Here is a 16,165-nt window from a genome sequence, read left to right on the forward strand (position 1 = left end):
TCTTGAACTCTCAGATGGAATAAATTAATGCTAAAACAACAACAATTTTATATGGTTGTACCCTTTGCAAGTATTCCTCAGGCCTGTGGGGGAGGTGGTCAGTGCCAGGCAGTGAACAAAGTCTTTCTTTGTGGTTTCTGCAGATGTTTTCAGTCCAGAGCTCAGGGTGCGTGTATTTTATAATTATAAATAATCACTTAGCTGAATTTCCTGCTCATGGAGTGTGAACTTTCCACATTTGTCTCCTGAAGAACGCAGGTTGAGTTGATCATCCTGGCACCATCACATGCTCCTACCAGCTGAGGGACACTGATGTGGGGGGAAAAAATAGAGCGTACTCAGGACCTTGTACGTGGGTAGTGAACATTTAACACAGCTCCCACAAGGACAATAAGAAATGTTTCTCCATCGTTGTGTTTTCAGCCCACAATGAGTTTTTAATAGCAAGCAACAATAAATGTTCTTCCTGACAAGCTGCTTTCAAAGCTGAACAGCAGTGACCGACAGCTCAACTGGAGCACAGCGTAATAATGACTGTGTATCCCAGAAATGATCACGTGCTCTGCTGGATGCAGCTGAATTGCAGTAAAATTAAAATGCATGTGATGAAATGAACTGATGAGGACCATTAAAAAGCAGCAGTGGGTTTGAGGTTTTTACTTTTCAGAGTCAGAGAAGACAAGATGTTAAAAACTACAAAGCAAACTGCTGCTGCTAGTGATGAAGATGAAACGGAAGACAGGAAAAAGACCTTCCATAGAGAAAGGTAAGAGAATGATGAAAAAAAATGTTAAATAAAAGTGAGGCTCTGAACCTGATGACAACCAGATGAAAGCATTAAAATGCTGCTCATGAAAGGCAGAAAGAGGAAGGGAGAGATCAGATGGGGATGGGGATGGGAGGGGAGAGAGAAAACCCAGTTATAAACACAGACGGAGTCAGACAGCACAAGTGATGAAGAGAGTGTGCAGTAAGGCTGCAAATGCACCGTAGGCAAGAAACGCAGCACAAGTGTACACATGGGTGGCAACAGGTAGAGTACTAATACAGTAGGAGGAGAACTTGAGTCAACCTGCCCAGCCTCAGCCTCTGAAGAGTGATTGGCCACCATGCTGCCCTGGAGGATGGTTGTAGTTGGTTTGTTTTACTGCTGCATCAAGACAGGCGTCACAAGATGTCACCCTAAAGGTAAGACTTGAACTGAAGCGCAAAGAATTTAATGCAAAACATCAAACAATGTTTGCTTGTGCCCGTGAGATTTTTTTTTCCTCACAGATTAGACCATAAAGAATCAATTGATTAAATTACTTTCCATACTAAACCACAAATTAACACCGTGATTAAAAAAAAAAGTGAAAACGAATGATTGTTTTTCCTTACTTGTACTGTAGTACAGCTACTGTTTTACATTTTTTTTTAAATTGTTGTACTTGCAAAACATTTCACTTTTGTCTCCTCTAGAAACTACAGGGTGAGATGTCATGTGCACCTGTTTGTAATAGAGGAAACTGATGCGAGAGGATTCCCTCTCTGAATAATGAAAAGCATACTGCCAAGATGTTCAGACCAACTTGTGTCAGAAAGTAATTTTGTCCAATAATGTGAGAATATTTTGTGATTTGATCATTGTTCTTGGTTCTAGCGCCCTGATAAAACACTGTAAAAAGAAATGAAAATCCACTGATGAGTGCAGTGTAACGGTTCTGATGGTGAAAGTTTCTGGTTTTGGTTATGGAGCCCTCTTCAACAACAGGAAGTCCAAAATTCAAGAATGAAATCCAAGAATCACTTCCTCTTAAAAAAGATGGAATCAAATGCATTAGATGCCTTTGTGAAAGGTCAGCTGGTAAACATATGACTTCTGTGTGCAATTCACCGATATGATTTTAAAATTATTTCCTGCTATGTCCGAGTTTTCCAAAACATTACCTCTCACTGGCAAACCCCTACAAATCAACTTCAACTTTAACTTCAATGTCAATCCACCATATCACATACAGACAGATAGATAGATCGAAAATAAAATTCTGTTTCTTGCTCTGCTGTGTCTGTTTGATGTAAAATAAACAGACAGTAAAAGCCTAAAATTAAGCGGTGTATAGGCATACAGTGGGTACGGAAAGTATTCAGACCCCTTTACATTTTTCACTCTTTGTTTCATTGCAGCCATTTGCTAAAATCAAAAAAGTTCATTTTATTTCTCATTAATGTACACTCAGCACCCCATCTTGACAGAAAAAAACAGAAATGTATAAATTTGTGCAAATTTATTAAAAAAGAAAAACTGAAATATCACATGGTCATAAGTATTCAGACCCTTTGCTGTGACACTCATATTTAACTCACATGCTGTCCATTTCTTCTGATCCTCCTTGAGATGGTTCTACTCCTTCATTGGAGTCCAGCTGTGTTTAATTAAACTGATTGGACTTGATTAGGAAAGGCACACATCTGTCTATATAAGACCTTACAGCTCACAGTGCATGTCAGAGCAAATGAGAATCATGAGGTCGAAGGAACTGTCCAAGGAGCTCAGAGACAGAATTGTGGCAAGGCACAGATCTGGCCAAGGTTACAAAATAATTTCTGCAGCACTCAAGGTTCCTAAGAGCACAGTGGCCTCCATAATCCTTAAATGGAAGAAGTTTGGGACGACCAGAACTCTTCCTAGACCTGGCCGTCCAGCCAAACTGAGCAATCGTGGGAGAAGAGCCTTGGTGAGAGAGGTAAAGAAGAACCCAAAGATCACTGCGGCTGAGCTCCAGAGATGCAGTAGGGAGATGGGAGAAAGTTCCACAAAGTCAACTATCACTGCAGCCCTCCACCAGTCGGGGCTTTATGGCAGAGTGGCCCGACGGAAGCCTCTCCTCAGTGCAAGACATATGAAAGCCCGCATAGAGTTTGCCAAAAAACACATGAAGGACTCCCAGACTATGAGAAATAAGATTCTCTGGTCTAATGAGACCAAGATTGAACTTTTTGGCGTTAATTCTAAGCGGTATGTGTGGAGAAAACCAGGCACTGCTCATCACCTGCCCAATACAATCCCAACAGTGAAACATGGTGGTGGCAGCATCATGCTATGGGGGTGTTTTTCAGCTGCAGGGACAGGACGACTGGTTGCAATTGAAGGAAAGATGAATGCGGCCAAGTACAGAGATATCCTGGAAGAAAACCTCTTCCAGAGTGCTCTGGACCTCAGACTGGGCCGAAGGTTCACCTTCCAACAAGACAATGACCCTAAGCACACAGCTAAAATAACAAAGGAGTGGCTTCGGAACAACTCTGTGACCATTCTTGACTGGCCCAGCCAGAGCCCTGACCTAAACCCAACTGAGCATCTCTGGAGAGACCTGAAAATGGCTGTCCACCAACATTCACCATCCAACCTGACGGAACTGGAGAGGATCTGCAAGGAAGAATGGCAGAGGATCCCCAAATCCAGGTGTGAAAATCTTGTTGCATCATTCCCAAGAAGACTCATGGCTGTACTAGCTCAAAAGGGTGCTTCTACTCAATACTGAGCAAAGGGTCTGAATACTTATGACCATGTGATATTTCAGTTTTTCTTTTTTAATAAATTTGCACATATTTATACATTTCTGTTTTTTTCTGTCAAGATGGGGTGCTGAGTGTACATTAATGAGAAATAAAATGAACTTTTTTGATTTTAGCAAATGGCTGCAATGAAACAAAGAGTGAAAAATGTAAAGGGGTCTGAATACTTTCCGTACCCACTGTACCTCAACCTCAAACAGCTTAAAGCCAGACCACAATATCAGCATTTTTTTCAAACGCACCCTAAATGTATCTACTGAAGGTAATAGGGATGCTAATATTAGCATGTTGTCAATCTGTCACAACCCTTCCCGCCAACGCAGTCTACCGAGGGGAAACACCATCTCTCTATGTTTTAGATCAAAAACAGTCATTTTTAAATATTTCCTTCTGAATTAGAGTGAAGTAGAATAAAAAAAAAAAAAAAAAAAAATACAGATTTACAAGTACCTCAAAATTGTAATAGAGTAGGCTGTCGTATTTCAGTAATTGTGTCACAGTTTCACAAAGGACAGAAGCCAAACTCACAACAGAGGTAAATGTGAAGCAAAAGGAGAACTTTACTTCCACATTTTTGAAGATATAAAGTCCAGGCAGGTGGGTGGAGGGAGTGACTGCGCTATAAAGAGCCAAACCATGACAAATGTGCTTAATTTCAATCACTAATGCATGTATATGTTACATACAATAATATGGTTTGTGGAAATATAATTTAACATATTTATTGGTAGCTATTTGGACTGAAGACTCACCAAAGAGAAAAGTCCAATTAAACTGTGCAGGAGCTTATTGGGCTTATTAGACTTAGATTAATGGAGATTATTACCTAAACATTATGACAGGCATGTATGCATCATTTTTTAATTATGCATAACTCTGCAGAAATACATTAAAATATCATCATTGTTCCACTTGCTGCCCCTGAAATAAACACATTGATGGGAAGGAGGGAAGAGCTGGCAGTCGGCCTGATAATGAATTTCATGTGTTTCCATGCTTCTCTCACTTTCTTCATCTCACGCTCTTGAATTGTTTTTGTGAAAAGATCCTAAGACTTAGGAACAAATAATGACTACTTTATAAGCTAATATGGTAATACTTAGGACCTAAGTATTACCATATTAGCTTGTAGAATAGTCATTATTTGTTCAGTTGGCATTTGAAACAGTCACTCACTGTTGTGCATCACAGAGCAACTTTCTTTCCGTCTGTCCTCCTTTATTTTTCCTTCCATCGTTTCCCCTTTAAATTGCTTACCATTGTTACCTTGATCTTATACTTTGCACCAAATAAAATGTAAGCTGACACAGCCCCAGATTTTCACACATTTAATAAACCCAGCCAGCAAAGATTGTTTGAACAACTGGACAGTAAGTGAAAACAGTAGAGTCTAAATCTCTGTCTGGCTTGAATTTCTGTGTTCCATATTTGTTCACCTTTAAGCCATGCTAGCATCACATGCCTCTATGAAATGTTGGTCACTGCATGGGTCCACTTTGGTCAAGCTGAAATATTTCTACAACTGTACAGTTATTTATGGTCTTAAGTCGTATTATGAATCTGCTTGTATATAAATTCTGCACATATATGGTTGAGAAAATGGATTATAAGCATGGCAAAAGAACAGTTATGTTTTTGTAGGATTACTAATCTGACTGCCAATAGTATTAAAATAATGCCTTAGGGTTGTATTGTATGTATTGTAAGGGGAAAGGTTTTGGCCTGTCAGCATTATTTGCCAGCAGAAAGATTTGCAGTGGTTAATATCCTGGAACTTAAGGAGTGCTGTAAAAGTAAGGCTGAAATACTCGGCCCATGAACAGCATATCGAAATCATCTGGAACCTGTTGTGTCATCCATGTGTTACTCCGCCTTTGATTCCTCTGCTGCCTTTGAAGTTGGAGGTCATGTTTCATTGTCTGCAGATATGATTCATCTGTAAGGTCAGAGATCACTGCGTTTGAAATGCAGTGTGTACATTATAGATTAACTGCAGTATGAACCTGGCTCTCACGTGTGCCAGAACATCAGTAAAACCTGCATTTCATGGTACCAAACTGTACTTTTTGCTTGTCACAAGGATTTCTAGCTTAACAGATTCAAGAAGCCTTTTTTTCATAACAATGAATTATTATTGTAAAGAAATCTGAGAGGAAAACTTGGGAAATCAAATTTCCCTTGCTTTTCGACCACCCCTCATTCTCACTGTCTGTCTCTCTTTGCTCTCTAGCCCTATTCCCAGCTGCAAGCCGAATAAAAAGAGGAGTGGACGCCGTGTTGAACCCCACCTTCCACAACTCCTTTAACGATGCTCATCTACTATTTGAGGTAAAACAAAACTAAATTTAAAAAAAAAAAAAAAAAAAAAAAATCCAGGTTTCCTGATCAGGAAACCAAAAAAAATGATCATTAGAACACTTTTAACAATGTTGATTTCCTGTTTTCGTTTCATCGAACAGATCCTGATGGCTGGCATACATTTCGAGGCCAGTGGAGCGTTTTCAGTCAAAGATGCTGAACTGGCTTCGCTCCGAAAGACACGAAACCTGGACGTCATCTGTGAGAAGATAATTCCCAAGAAGCTAACAGACATATTCAGGCTCATATCTGGCCTTTCAAACCGTAGCAGTCACCTGCATCAGGACGACTTCGAGCGCACAGTGTTGACTTTAGTTTACGCTTCGCAGCAGGTGGTCAATTCTACTACTGAACACCAAAGAGATGTGTGGGCTCAGTCTTTTGTTAGCTTGTACAAAGCCATCAAGAATGATCTGACGTTGACAAACTGACTGAACAATGGTGTTGCTAGACAACGGTTCCTTGTTGTTTAATATGCATTTAAGAAAAAAAGTTTCTTTTAAAAAAAAAAAAAGAGAATATGCATTGATATCAGTCGGTGGTTCTGATTTGTGCGTATAGGATACATTGCAGCATGTATGCTGGCAGGCTGTAAAGAGCCTGAAAGAAAAGACCTGTCACAGACTGACAGCACAAATGGGTAAAGTGCACAGACACAGGTAATGAAACAATTATTCAAATATTGACTGTTACAGCCAAAGATAATCCACCCGTGAGCTACTGCATATATATGACACTATACATGGGATCTGTATATTTAATGTGGCATTAAACGTCATGGATTTACTTACATTCACATGTCTTGTCAGTGTTTGTTCACTAGCACCTGGATGTGATTGCCTTCTGAGACTAATAAGATGAGAGAAAAATAATAAGACCTGAAGCTTTAGACCAAAGAAATCAGTGGAATATACTCAACAGTCTTATGATCTGTCAAAATTACTGTACAGAAAAAAATATTTCTAGTTAATATATATACAGTATACATTGTTTTCATATACAGTATATATATGTAATCAACTATTATCACTTCATCAATGTCTTCAATTTACAAATAGTCTCCCTATTGGAAGTAAACATACCGGTGCAAGATATAATTTGCAAATGTCACTCCAAAAGGTCATTGTGCACCATGTTGTTTCAGTATGATGCCTTTAACATAGGACTCAAGTCCAAACTGAGCTGCCTTTGATGGTATTGTGTTTTTAAAAATACCCAAAATTGCATGCTGGAGTGAGCACAGCACTCACAGACTGACACCGACGATGATCTGTGAGGGCTTCGGATGTCCCAGTGGCTGCTTCGACTCCAGTGAATTTGAGTCTGCTCCGCTTTCATCGAGGGAGTTGGGCGCGCTGGGTGGGCAGAAAGGTATATACCGGAGGCAGGACGACGACGACAAGGAAGAGGTGATGCCGAAGGGAAGATCGTAGACTTCACCGCTCTCCAGCGTGTTGCTGGAGTCGTCCTCATGAGCCTTGTTCCAGGCCAGGATGCCTCGTTCATGCTTCGATCCTGTTGGACACGTGTTAAATGTGTTGAAGCCTGACTGCTGTTGTTTGTTGTTCATAAAGCTTGGGAAATCTGTCTCATCTTCCACAGCCATTTCTTGTCCTTGTAGTGTTCCACTAGTATACTCTACATGCCAGACCTGCTATAATAAAAAAAAACTGAAAACCATTTCTCTCAGGCTACAAATAAAGAACAATAGCACATCAACGTTGTTTTTTTACATTTCAGGGCTTTTTTCTATATTCCTGTGTTAACATTAGGGGATGATCCCTGCATATTTGCTGGATTTTAACCACTAGTCACATTTCTAGGTCAGCTTATTCCTCTTTAACCCTGACTGAACCAAATGATGAACCCTGACCGAGATACAAAAGATCCTCACAGTGCTGGGATCATCACCTGGCAGTCACTTACAGACACTTGATGGTACACGAACATCAGCGCTGGAATAAAGGGACTCTATTGCTGGATTCCTGATCAAGATATAAAGACTGATCATCTGATGTTTTTATAGTCCGATTTTGCTGTTAATATTATGATAACGTTTATATTTAGTGTGTAAACAATTAAAACTTAATAAAATAAATAAACAAATAATTGAATCATATGGATGGTTACCTGGAATGGTGTTGTCCAGTACGAATCCAAAGAAGCCTCCTACAAACATACTGGTTGTCAGGAGCACCTGCAGCATCTGGTTAAGTTCTACCACACCTGGACACAACACGGTGTAAAGAGTTGAAATTCTGTTTGAATAATAATGCAGGATAATAGGTTTTTATTAAAAAATACAGATTATATGAAGACATTTTATGCACGCACCTGTAGCAATAGCTTTGGGGTTTTTAAATATCCAGTTAGGAATCACAAGGCCAGAGAACATGGAGAAGCCAAAAATGAAGATGTTTCGAGATGAATTCATATCTGCGTACTGGGGAAAAAAATGAATTATGTCATCAACAACAACAAAAATGAATGTTGCGAAATGTTTTATTGTTTTTAGGGTGTGTACCTGCAGATTAGAGACTCCTGCAGCCGAGATGACGCCAAACATAACCATGAACATTCCTCCTATCACAGGTGAGGGGATAGTGGTGAATACAGCGCCCACTTTACCAAACAGGCCCATGACGACCATCAACACCCCACTGGCCACTATCACCGTTCGACTACCAACCTGCAAAAGATATAGGAGGAGATTCTCGATGAGCCACGGTGGCACTGAGAGCTCAACGCACTGGAAATGAAGCAAACGGGCAAATAGAGAAAATACAAGCAAACTGAGAAAACGTCATCACAAATCTGACGATACGTTACAAAAAAAAAGTGCTACAAAGTGAAAAAAAAAACTGAAACAGAGCATATACACTGCAACACTTCATAGAGGTTTCATATTTGTAAAACCTCTGTGTCTAGACAAGTGAGTTTAATTTGCATAGCATCAGCACAATGTAAAGTTGCTGGCAGGGAACCCGTGGGTGAGGCCAGCAGGAGAAACTCTATTGCAGATGTGCAGTGGGCCAGAACTTAAAAAACCTTTATGGCTTGTGCACCAGAAGAGCAGGTTTTATTGCATTTAGCTCTCAGGACCACCTTAATACTGATCGCATCAAGATAACCAGATAGACCTAGACGGCAGTTTTACCTTTGTAATACCGAGGGCTCCAACATTCTCACTGTATGAAGTGGTTCCATTTCCTGTACCCCAGGCGCCGGCCAACAGACAGCCCAGTCCCTCAATGCCAATACCCCTGTTGATGGCGTGTCTAGGAGGGGGAGGAGCCCCAGATAACCTCGCACAAGCATGGTAGTCCCCAACAGACTCTATCATGGAGGAAATCACACCAGCCAAGATGCCAACCACCCCTGCCAGGCTCACAGTCGGCATACCCCATTGTCCTAATTTTGCAATCCAACATAGGGAGACAAAAAAAAAAATGACGTGTTATACATGACCTGCAATATTTTATAACTAAAGTCTCACTTATAGAATGACTTGTCTTATTGTTTGTGTATACAAAGCCTGGTTTGGCATCTTATTTATCTTTAGCATTTAGCTCTGTCAATATCCAAAACCCATCACTGGTATACACTTAGAAAAAGTTATCTTTGAAGATGGTATTGAAGCATCTTACCTGGGTATGGGAATGTGAACCAGGGAGCTTCACCCACAACGTCTCCCTTTAGGTCAGTGCGTGCCAGGTAACCATACTGGTCTGGTTCAGTAGGAAGAATGTCATAGATTGTCAAAAGGTAACAGATGAGCCAAGACAACGTGATTCCCAGTAGGACCTTGATACATCGTGGAAAAAAAAAGTCACCTTTGTTGTCTTTTTATATGATCATAAGACTAAATGCATTGTTATAAACAAGAACGACTTTTACATACCGGGAGAATCTGAAACACGTAGACTCGAGAGGTGTGCAGTTTTTTATTCTTGTATGTAGGGAGGGGCACAGATATGTGACGGAGGTACTGTGAGAACAGAATGATCAGTGCTGTGGTCCTGGTGAGATGAGAAAAAAAAAGTCACAATATAAAATTCAAAGTCTTAAAAACAGCTGAGTCTAACTCTAATCAACACAAAGCAAAGTAGAGCTACTTTGCAGGTTCTTGGCCAATAAATCTGCAATAGGCTTTTATCCCCCGCCCAAGATTAAGACTGTACACAGCCTTCAAAGCTATTATTGTTTCCTAGAAAGCCGATCATAGTTTATGTGGGGAGGAAGCAGATTTAACATCATATATAAGGCATATTTCAGAGAAAAGTGCGTTCAAATGACAAGAACTCTTTTTTTACAAAGATCTCTGTGTAGCCAATAGCCCATTATTTACTGACCAAAACTTACATGTTTAGAAATTTAGCTTAATTAACTTGATCACAATCCTTAAAAGACTGTTTAGGAATTTCACCCACATTGCAGAGATGCCCCAGTGGTTTCCAGCACTGCTGCCAGCTGAGTCAAACAGGGAAAGTCCGATGAGAGCGATAGTGGGAGCGATGGTGAGAGGTCCAATGAAGTGCATGAAGAGGCCGATGAGGCCAGAGAAACCGACAAACACCTGGAAGAGTGAGCCCACTATGATGGACCCCTGCAGCTGAAGATAGACACAATACAGTGACAGTCAGAATTTGGCATTACCACAAATTAGCATATGTTTGCTATCTCATGCAAATGACACCTCAGTTTAAAAAAGTCTGTGTTTATGTAACGGTAACATTAGGGTTGGTCTACTTTCAAAAAATAAGGACCACGTTTCTTTTAAATTCCTTTTTTTGTTGTTGCTTTCTGACTTTTCCAGGTATTCTGAGGAGGACATGCTACGAGCTACATGGTTTTACTATAATTCACCAGTACGCAATGCCAGCACTTCTACATTTTACTCTTGGGTGTACCATGGCTTATTTCTTGCACACCGTCACTTCTCATAAGCTGCCGGGAGCGTTTTCTACCGTCCCGCTATCAGGATACGTAGGTGATTTATAATGGCCCTAAATAAACTACATTACCCGAGGTGCACTACGTGATGCCTTTCCGTTCTAACTTCCTGTTTTTATCTGTTGGCACCTTGTCTAAACAGTGATAAATTAACCCTTCAATAATGTTGGCCTGGCTCAAAAAGGGGCTTAAAAAAGAGTTTGAATAGATTATGATGGCACCACAGCAAAGCTTTGAAAGTAATAGTCTATCCAACCAGAACTAAATGCACACCGGGAGTAGTAAGCTACCGATAGCGCCACGGGTAGTAGCGAATAGCCTACTACACCTGTGGCTACAATCCAGTTCAAACCCAGAACATAATCTGTAAGTATGTGTATTTCTTATTCATTATGGATGGAGTGTTTAGTGTCTAGTGTTTGCTGATTTTATACTACGGTCAAATAGTCCAACCCGTCTGCAGTTTGTGACTCCAGTCACCACTGGAAATTGAATGTTCCAACTTCCTGCATCATTTCAAATTAAAAGCCCTCATTTCAGATTGAAAGTCCTCCAGCGTTTCATACACGGTCCAACCTTCTACTATGTTTTGACCTTGTTTGATTACTCTGTTAATTCAAATCGTTGTCCTCGACATTAAAACAATTTATGTTGTGAACACCAACAATAGTATCTTTTGTACAAATTCAGAATGTAATAGCCTACCTAATGATTTGCTGATACTGGTCGATTGACATGCCAACATGTGAATAAGTGGAGTGCTAGTAAGTCCATTGATCATTCCACCATACACTGCAAGAAACATTGAAGCAAAGTAGTATTACCCTTTCTTTTGGCTGACAAAAATCAGTTCATGTTGTGTTGTATAGCAAATCAACAGAGTTACCCTATCCCACAGACTAGCATACAATCTAAGGATAGCTGGGGGGGGTGTTAATCTCATTTACCTACATTCACTTTTCAAAATGAAGACGGTATAATGACTTTGTGAGCAATTTCGATCTTATCATTCAGGATATTCTGATTATATAGCATTAGCTATACCCACCCAACACTGATATTTTTTTTCAAGTTGAGACTGTTTTTTGAGTATTGGCCCATCAACAAGGACTCATTACAAATCCTGCATTTTAAAATCCATGTGGGTCCCACATTGGGAGTCCCCTGACTCGAGCTAAACACAACCTCAGCTACCACAACAACTCGGCTTCTGCATAGCTAATATTTTAATATAGTGGAGCAAGACTTATTCTTGCAAGTAAACATGAAATGTGCACATATAATATTAACATGTTATAAAATTGAACAAGGATTTAGGTCATATTGAAACAGTAAGCATGGCCCAGCAACACATACACCTGGACTGATATACTAATTTGATTTCCATGTCCAGTCCTGTAACTTTGTATCTAACTGTGAGCATTGTACCACTCTTTTTCAGCAAGCTCAATTATTTGAAGTACTTGAGCTTGAGAGAGCAAGCCAGTTAAGTCTTTAAAAGTGTCAGAAAATTATCATAGTCAAACTTATTATTTGGGGTTAAGTGAGTTCAGAGCTGTAGCTAGAAAAATTAAAAGGTCCCTGTTTACTTACTGCTCTCATTCGACTCTGCCACACCTCTGTGAAGTCTGTGGATGAGGTGTTCACTAAGCTGGCATTTTGAGTCCAAGCAGGACATGTCCACTCTGGCATGGACAGCATTGCCATAGAGGGTGCCAACAATGTAAATGTACCACCTTGGAGAATGGGCAGTCTGGGGATAAAGATGGCAAAGAAAGGGAGCCAGACAGACATCAGGAGTAAAAGTAGATGGGTCATACATAATCCGATATCAGATATTGTGCAAGGTAATTGGGGTTGAGTAGTTGCTTCTTGCGAACTAACCAACCCCAGTAGATAAGAAAAGCTCCAACAGTTCTCAAGAGTTTCTATCTGTATCTGCAGCATCTTATTTCTTTCAATCGTAGATGAGAAAATGGCTAATTTACATCATGTGAATATAGAGATTGGTTCTCTAATTCGAATTGTTAGAATTAAGTAAATTAAAATAATCCGCTACGTAACGATCCTCATTATGCTGCTCACTTCACCGTCAACAATTCAAATCAGACTGCAGTTGAATTTAAACATTCCAGCGCTGCAGGCACATCAGTCTCACAGTGAGTTACTTAAGTGGTTGAAGAAAAGTATTTTTGTTAAAAACCGATGGGAATAATACAGACGCACAGTCAGCAGATATCTTTTTGACAGGAGTTTATAATTTTGTCATCCTTTGGGACAAAAATAATTCGTGTTGTTTTCTTTAGGTTCGCCTGGAACAGCGGGCCATTAGACATACCGATTGTTATTTCCTCACAGCTGACCTCCAGGTATTTGGAGAAAGACAAGAAAGCATCAGTGGTGCTAAACCAAGAGAATGTGGATTTGTCAGGAACTAGATTCCAAATATAATAATACGGAAATTCCTCGACTAATCGAGCAGTGACACAAATATTCAGGCTGGCTGAGTCTGCACACACATAACATAAATTCAGATCTAGAAGACACGTCTAAGTTTGTAGTTCTCGAAAACAAAACCAGCCATTATGTCGTGTCAATCCTCCCGTTTGTGTGTCACCACTCACAAGAGACACTTGTGTAAGCTTTTGTAAACACAGTGTGAGGGTGGTGAGTTTTTATTCTGGTATGCAGATAAGACATTCTCTGGTGCTAATATTAGACTGTATCGTGTTGTATCATACTGTTGTATCTATATTACCTTGTCATATTTAAGTAAACAGGGAGTAAAATAAAATATCTTTCCACTGAGGTACAGAATCAAGTCAGAATACAGTCTGGGCTTCACAATATTTATATTAACGGTCAAAAGCATCTTAATGTAAAAACTAAAGCTGCTTGATATTTCACATGTTTGGTAATCCTATAAATAGAAGCTGTGTCCATGAACGGAGTAAAATATTCCATTGTTCTTCATGTCCACTAATTTTGGCAAGTCTCACAGTTCAAAAGAGGTTAAGAACAAAAGCTGAAAGCTCAGTCTGTTCCGCGTGTTTAATAAGAAGGAGCTGCATGCTTAATTGCACCCCGCTGTTCAGCTGGATTACTGTGTTAGAGGACAGACTCTCATAACATGAAAAAAAAAACACTGGTATTACCCCTTACTTTCTTACCTAATGCCGAAGGTAACTTGCAGCAGAGTGCAGATACCCGAGACAAAGAAGATGGTACTGATGAGGTGGCTTTGTGTGAGGCCGTCATGTTGCAGACACAACCCCTGGGACAGGATCAAAGGGATGGCGATGATGCCTCCAAATGCAGTTATACAGTGCTGAGAAGGTAAAGAAGGGAAAAATATCGAGATTTAATTGAATCTATGTTTAATCCACATATTTTACATCTCCACACGTTTTACAATCTGGCCTTCGTAAATAAAACCAAGGCTAAGTAACTATGACGGAAACGTCAAACAGATCTCATGTGACTCTGGTCATGTTTACATTGTTATACAGCATCAGATGAAATGCCACATACTGTAGGCTCTTAATCAGGAAAAAGATGGAGAATGATTGTCAAAGAGGGCCTGAAAAGTCCTTTGCTGACGTACCTGGATGCCCAGAATAATGCACAGGTACCAGGGAGGAACGTCTGTTACACAATATGCTAGTTTGTTGTTGTCTTCACCCAGAGCGCCGTCCTGTTCTTCTCCTGCGTCAGGTACACAATAACGTCCCTCCAGCTTCAGTTAATCAGAAAGAAAGGCAGAATGAGGTCAATTCAAGCCGCATATGAAATCCTGGCCTTATGCAGCTTTTACATTTTGGCTCTGTAATTTTTTTTTTATTTGGCAAAAAGCATTCACGATAACCAAATGCTTAAACATGTTGTTCAAGTAGTTAACCTTCTATGGAAGAGCCATAAACCTTCCTGTTATGACAAATCCTTGTAAAGGAATGTGGTCAAACGCTTTCTCACATGGCAGCCTGTAATGGTAATGGACGTGTTCCATAGTATTATACGTGTGATACATATATTCCCCAGATGATGTCAGATATTTGTTATGTAACACAAATGTTTTCTTTGTTCTCTATTGCGCATGGTTTGACACATGGTGACCTCAACCCTGATACCGAATATTCCCTCAGACGGTGGAGAGTACAACCAAAACGATACAGGAGGATCCTGCTATGAACAGAGATAGCAGAACTCCCCTCATAAAAGGCTCTTGTTTTCTGTACTCGGGGTCGCACTCTCATGCTCACTACCTGCAGACTGCTCATGTACTCTGTGTGACTGTGATAAGAGTAAAAGACGACAAAGGCATTTGGCGTCCGAACCTTTATTTCATTTTCTCACCAAGAATTAGATAAAGGGAAAATCCACGACACACTCGTAAATTAATTTCCTTTTATCCAAGACTTTACAGAGTAGGGTGAAAACAAAAAAGCTGTCAAATGAGCAATTCGTTTTCATGGTAAAGCAAATGTTATTTCCCTTATCACTTATAGGTTAAAAAAAAATACTGTTTGTTCTGTTTATTTTACACAGGTTTAGCTAAAATATCAGCAAAAGTTAGTCCTGCTTCTATTTGTATTACCAACCAGTGAGACACTTATCTTTTCAATAATGTCATTTCAAGCATGGAGGAGCAAGAATGTAAACAAGTACATTCAAATTTAGCCATGACGCTATATACTAAGATACTCTATCAGTTATATTTACTGCCCTGGAATTGTTGTTTCTACTGTGAAAATATGACATGCAAAGTCAGATTGTGTATCATCTCGTTCAGTGATTAGAAAAGAGATGAATCACAAAGTAATTCTGGTGATTTACTTGGTACAGTCCAGATATTTTCAATTTGACATCAGTTAAAATGTAAAACGATTTATAATCCATACGGATAATTCACAGATAGAAACGTTTCAATGTGATTCCCAAAAAAGTGGTTCAAATTATGAGGCTAACATGTAAAGTTACAAAAAAAAAGTTACACTCACACCAAAGGCATAATTGTCAAGTCCATTATTTTCCTTTTCTTGAGCCATGTCAGCTTCAGCCTATAGGTCCAGGTAGTGGTCTGCCGAGCCAGGAAACACAACACAGAAATAAAAAACATCCGTGAGAGGGGAGGGAACGCAGATAGAGAGGACTGGAGCATCAGACGGAGAAGGTTGAGGGCTGGGAGGTGGAGTGGGATGGACAGCGTAGTATGAAAAACATCCAGCCGTGTTCAGACACGAGACTGCAGTTCTTGTTGATTGAAATTGCTCCCACCAGCAGATCATGTGAGCCGAAT

The 16,165-nt window shown here is 39.9% G+C and overlaps 2 protein-coding genes across 3 annotated transcripts; one reads left to right on the plus strand and one right to left on the minus strand.

The window, feature by feature from the left end:
- Positions 1–672: 672 nt before the first annotated feature.
- On the plus strand, positions 673–6,708 carry LOC138206291 (protein FAM180A-like). Of its 2 annotated transcripts, none has more exons than XM_069162892.1 (3): positions 673–766; positions 5,789–5,886; positions 6,018–6,708. In XM_069162892.1, exons 1-3 carry the CDS (start codon positions 721–723, stop codon positions 6,345–6,347), a joined length of 474 nt encoding a protein of 157 aa, XP_069018993.1. In that variant the 5' UTR covers positions 673–720; the 3' UTR covers positions 6,348–6,708. The 2 variants fall into 2 exon arrangements, with proteins under 2 accessions (XP_069018993.1, XP_069018992.1); XM_069162891.1 differs by lacking the exon at positions 673–766 and adding an exon at positions 979–1,188.
- A 454-nt stretch (positions 6,709–7,162) lies between these two features.
- slc23a4 (solute carrier family 23 member 4) lies at positions 7,163–15,914 on the minus strand. Its single transcript, XM_069162875.1, has 12 exons — positions 15,867–15,914; positions 14,474–14,605; positions 14,040–14,197; positions 12,463–12,622; positions 10,347–10,528; positions 9,818–9,935; positions 9,564–9,720; positions 9,074–9,327; positions 8,441–8,605; positions 8,251–8,359; positions 8,047–8,142; positions 7,163–7,431 (listed from the first exon to the last, which is right to left on the minus strand). Exons 1-12 carry the CDS (start codon positions 15,912–15,914, stop codon positions 7,163–7,165), a joined length of 1,848 nt encoding a protein of 615 aa, XP_069018976.1.
- Between the last annotated feature and the right edge of the window lie 251 nt (positions 15,915–16,165).

This window comes from Embiotoca jacksoni, unplaced genomic scaffold (genome assembly GCF_022577435.1).
Source record: "Embiotoca jacksoni isolate LCO1_2020_lvr unplaced genomic scaffold, fEmbJac1.0.p SCAF_3, whole genome shotgun sequence".
In the NCBI taxonomy this organism is placed as follows: Eukaryota; Metazoa; Chordata; class Actinopteri; family Embiotocidae; genus Embiotoca; species Embiotoca jacksoni.

What these genes read in the sequence shown, in the direction of transcription:
- LOC138206291 (XM_069162891.1), top strand. Translation starts at nt 1,110, where the DNA reads ATGCTGCCCTGGAGGATGGTTGTAGTTGGTTTGTTTTACTGCTGCATC. An exon ending in CACAAGATGTCACCCTAAAG is followed by an intron (nt 1,189 to 5,788) that starts GTAAGACTTGAA and finishes TTTGCTCTCTAG; the next exon opens with CCCTATTCCCAGCTGCAAGC. An exon ending in ATGCTCATCTACTATTTGAG is followed by an intron (nt 5,887 to 6,017) that starts GTAAAACAAAAC and finishes TTCATCGAACAG; the next exon opens with ATCCTGATGGCTGGCATACA.
- slc23a4 (XM_069162875.1), bottom strand. Translation starts at nt 15,914, where the DNA reads ATGGCTCAAGAAAAGGAAAATAATGGACTTGACAATTATGCCTTTGGT. An exon ending in GCATTATTCTGGGCATCCAG is followed by an intron (nt 14,198 to 14,473) that starts GTACGTCAGCAA and finishes TTACCTTCTCAG; the next exon opens with CACTGTATAACTGCATTTGG. An exon ending in GTTCACATTCCCATACCCAG is followed by an intron (nt 9,328 to 9,563) that starts GTAAGATGCTTC and finishes TTGCAAAATTAG; the next exon opens with GACAATGGGGTATGCCGACT.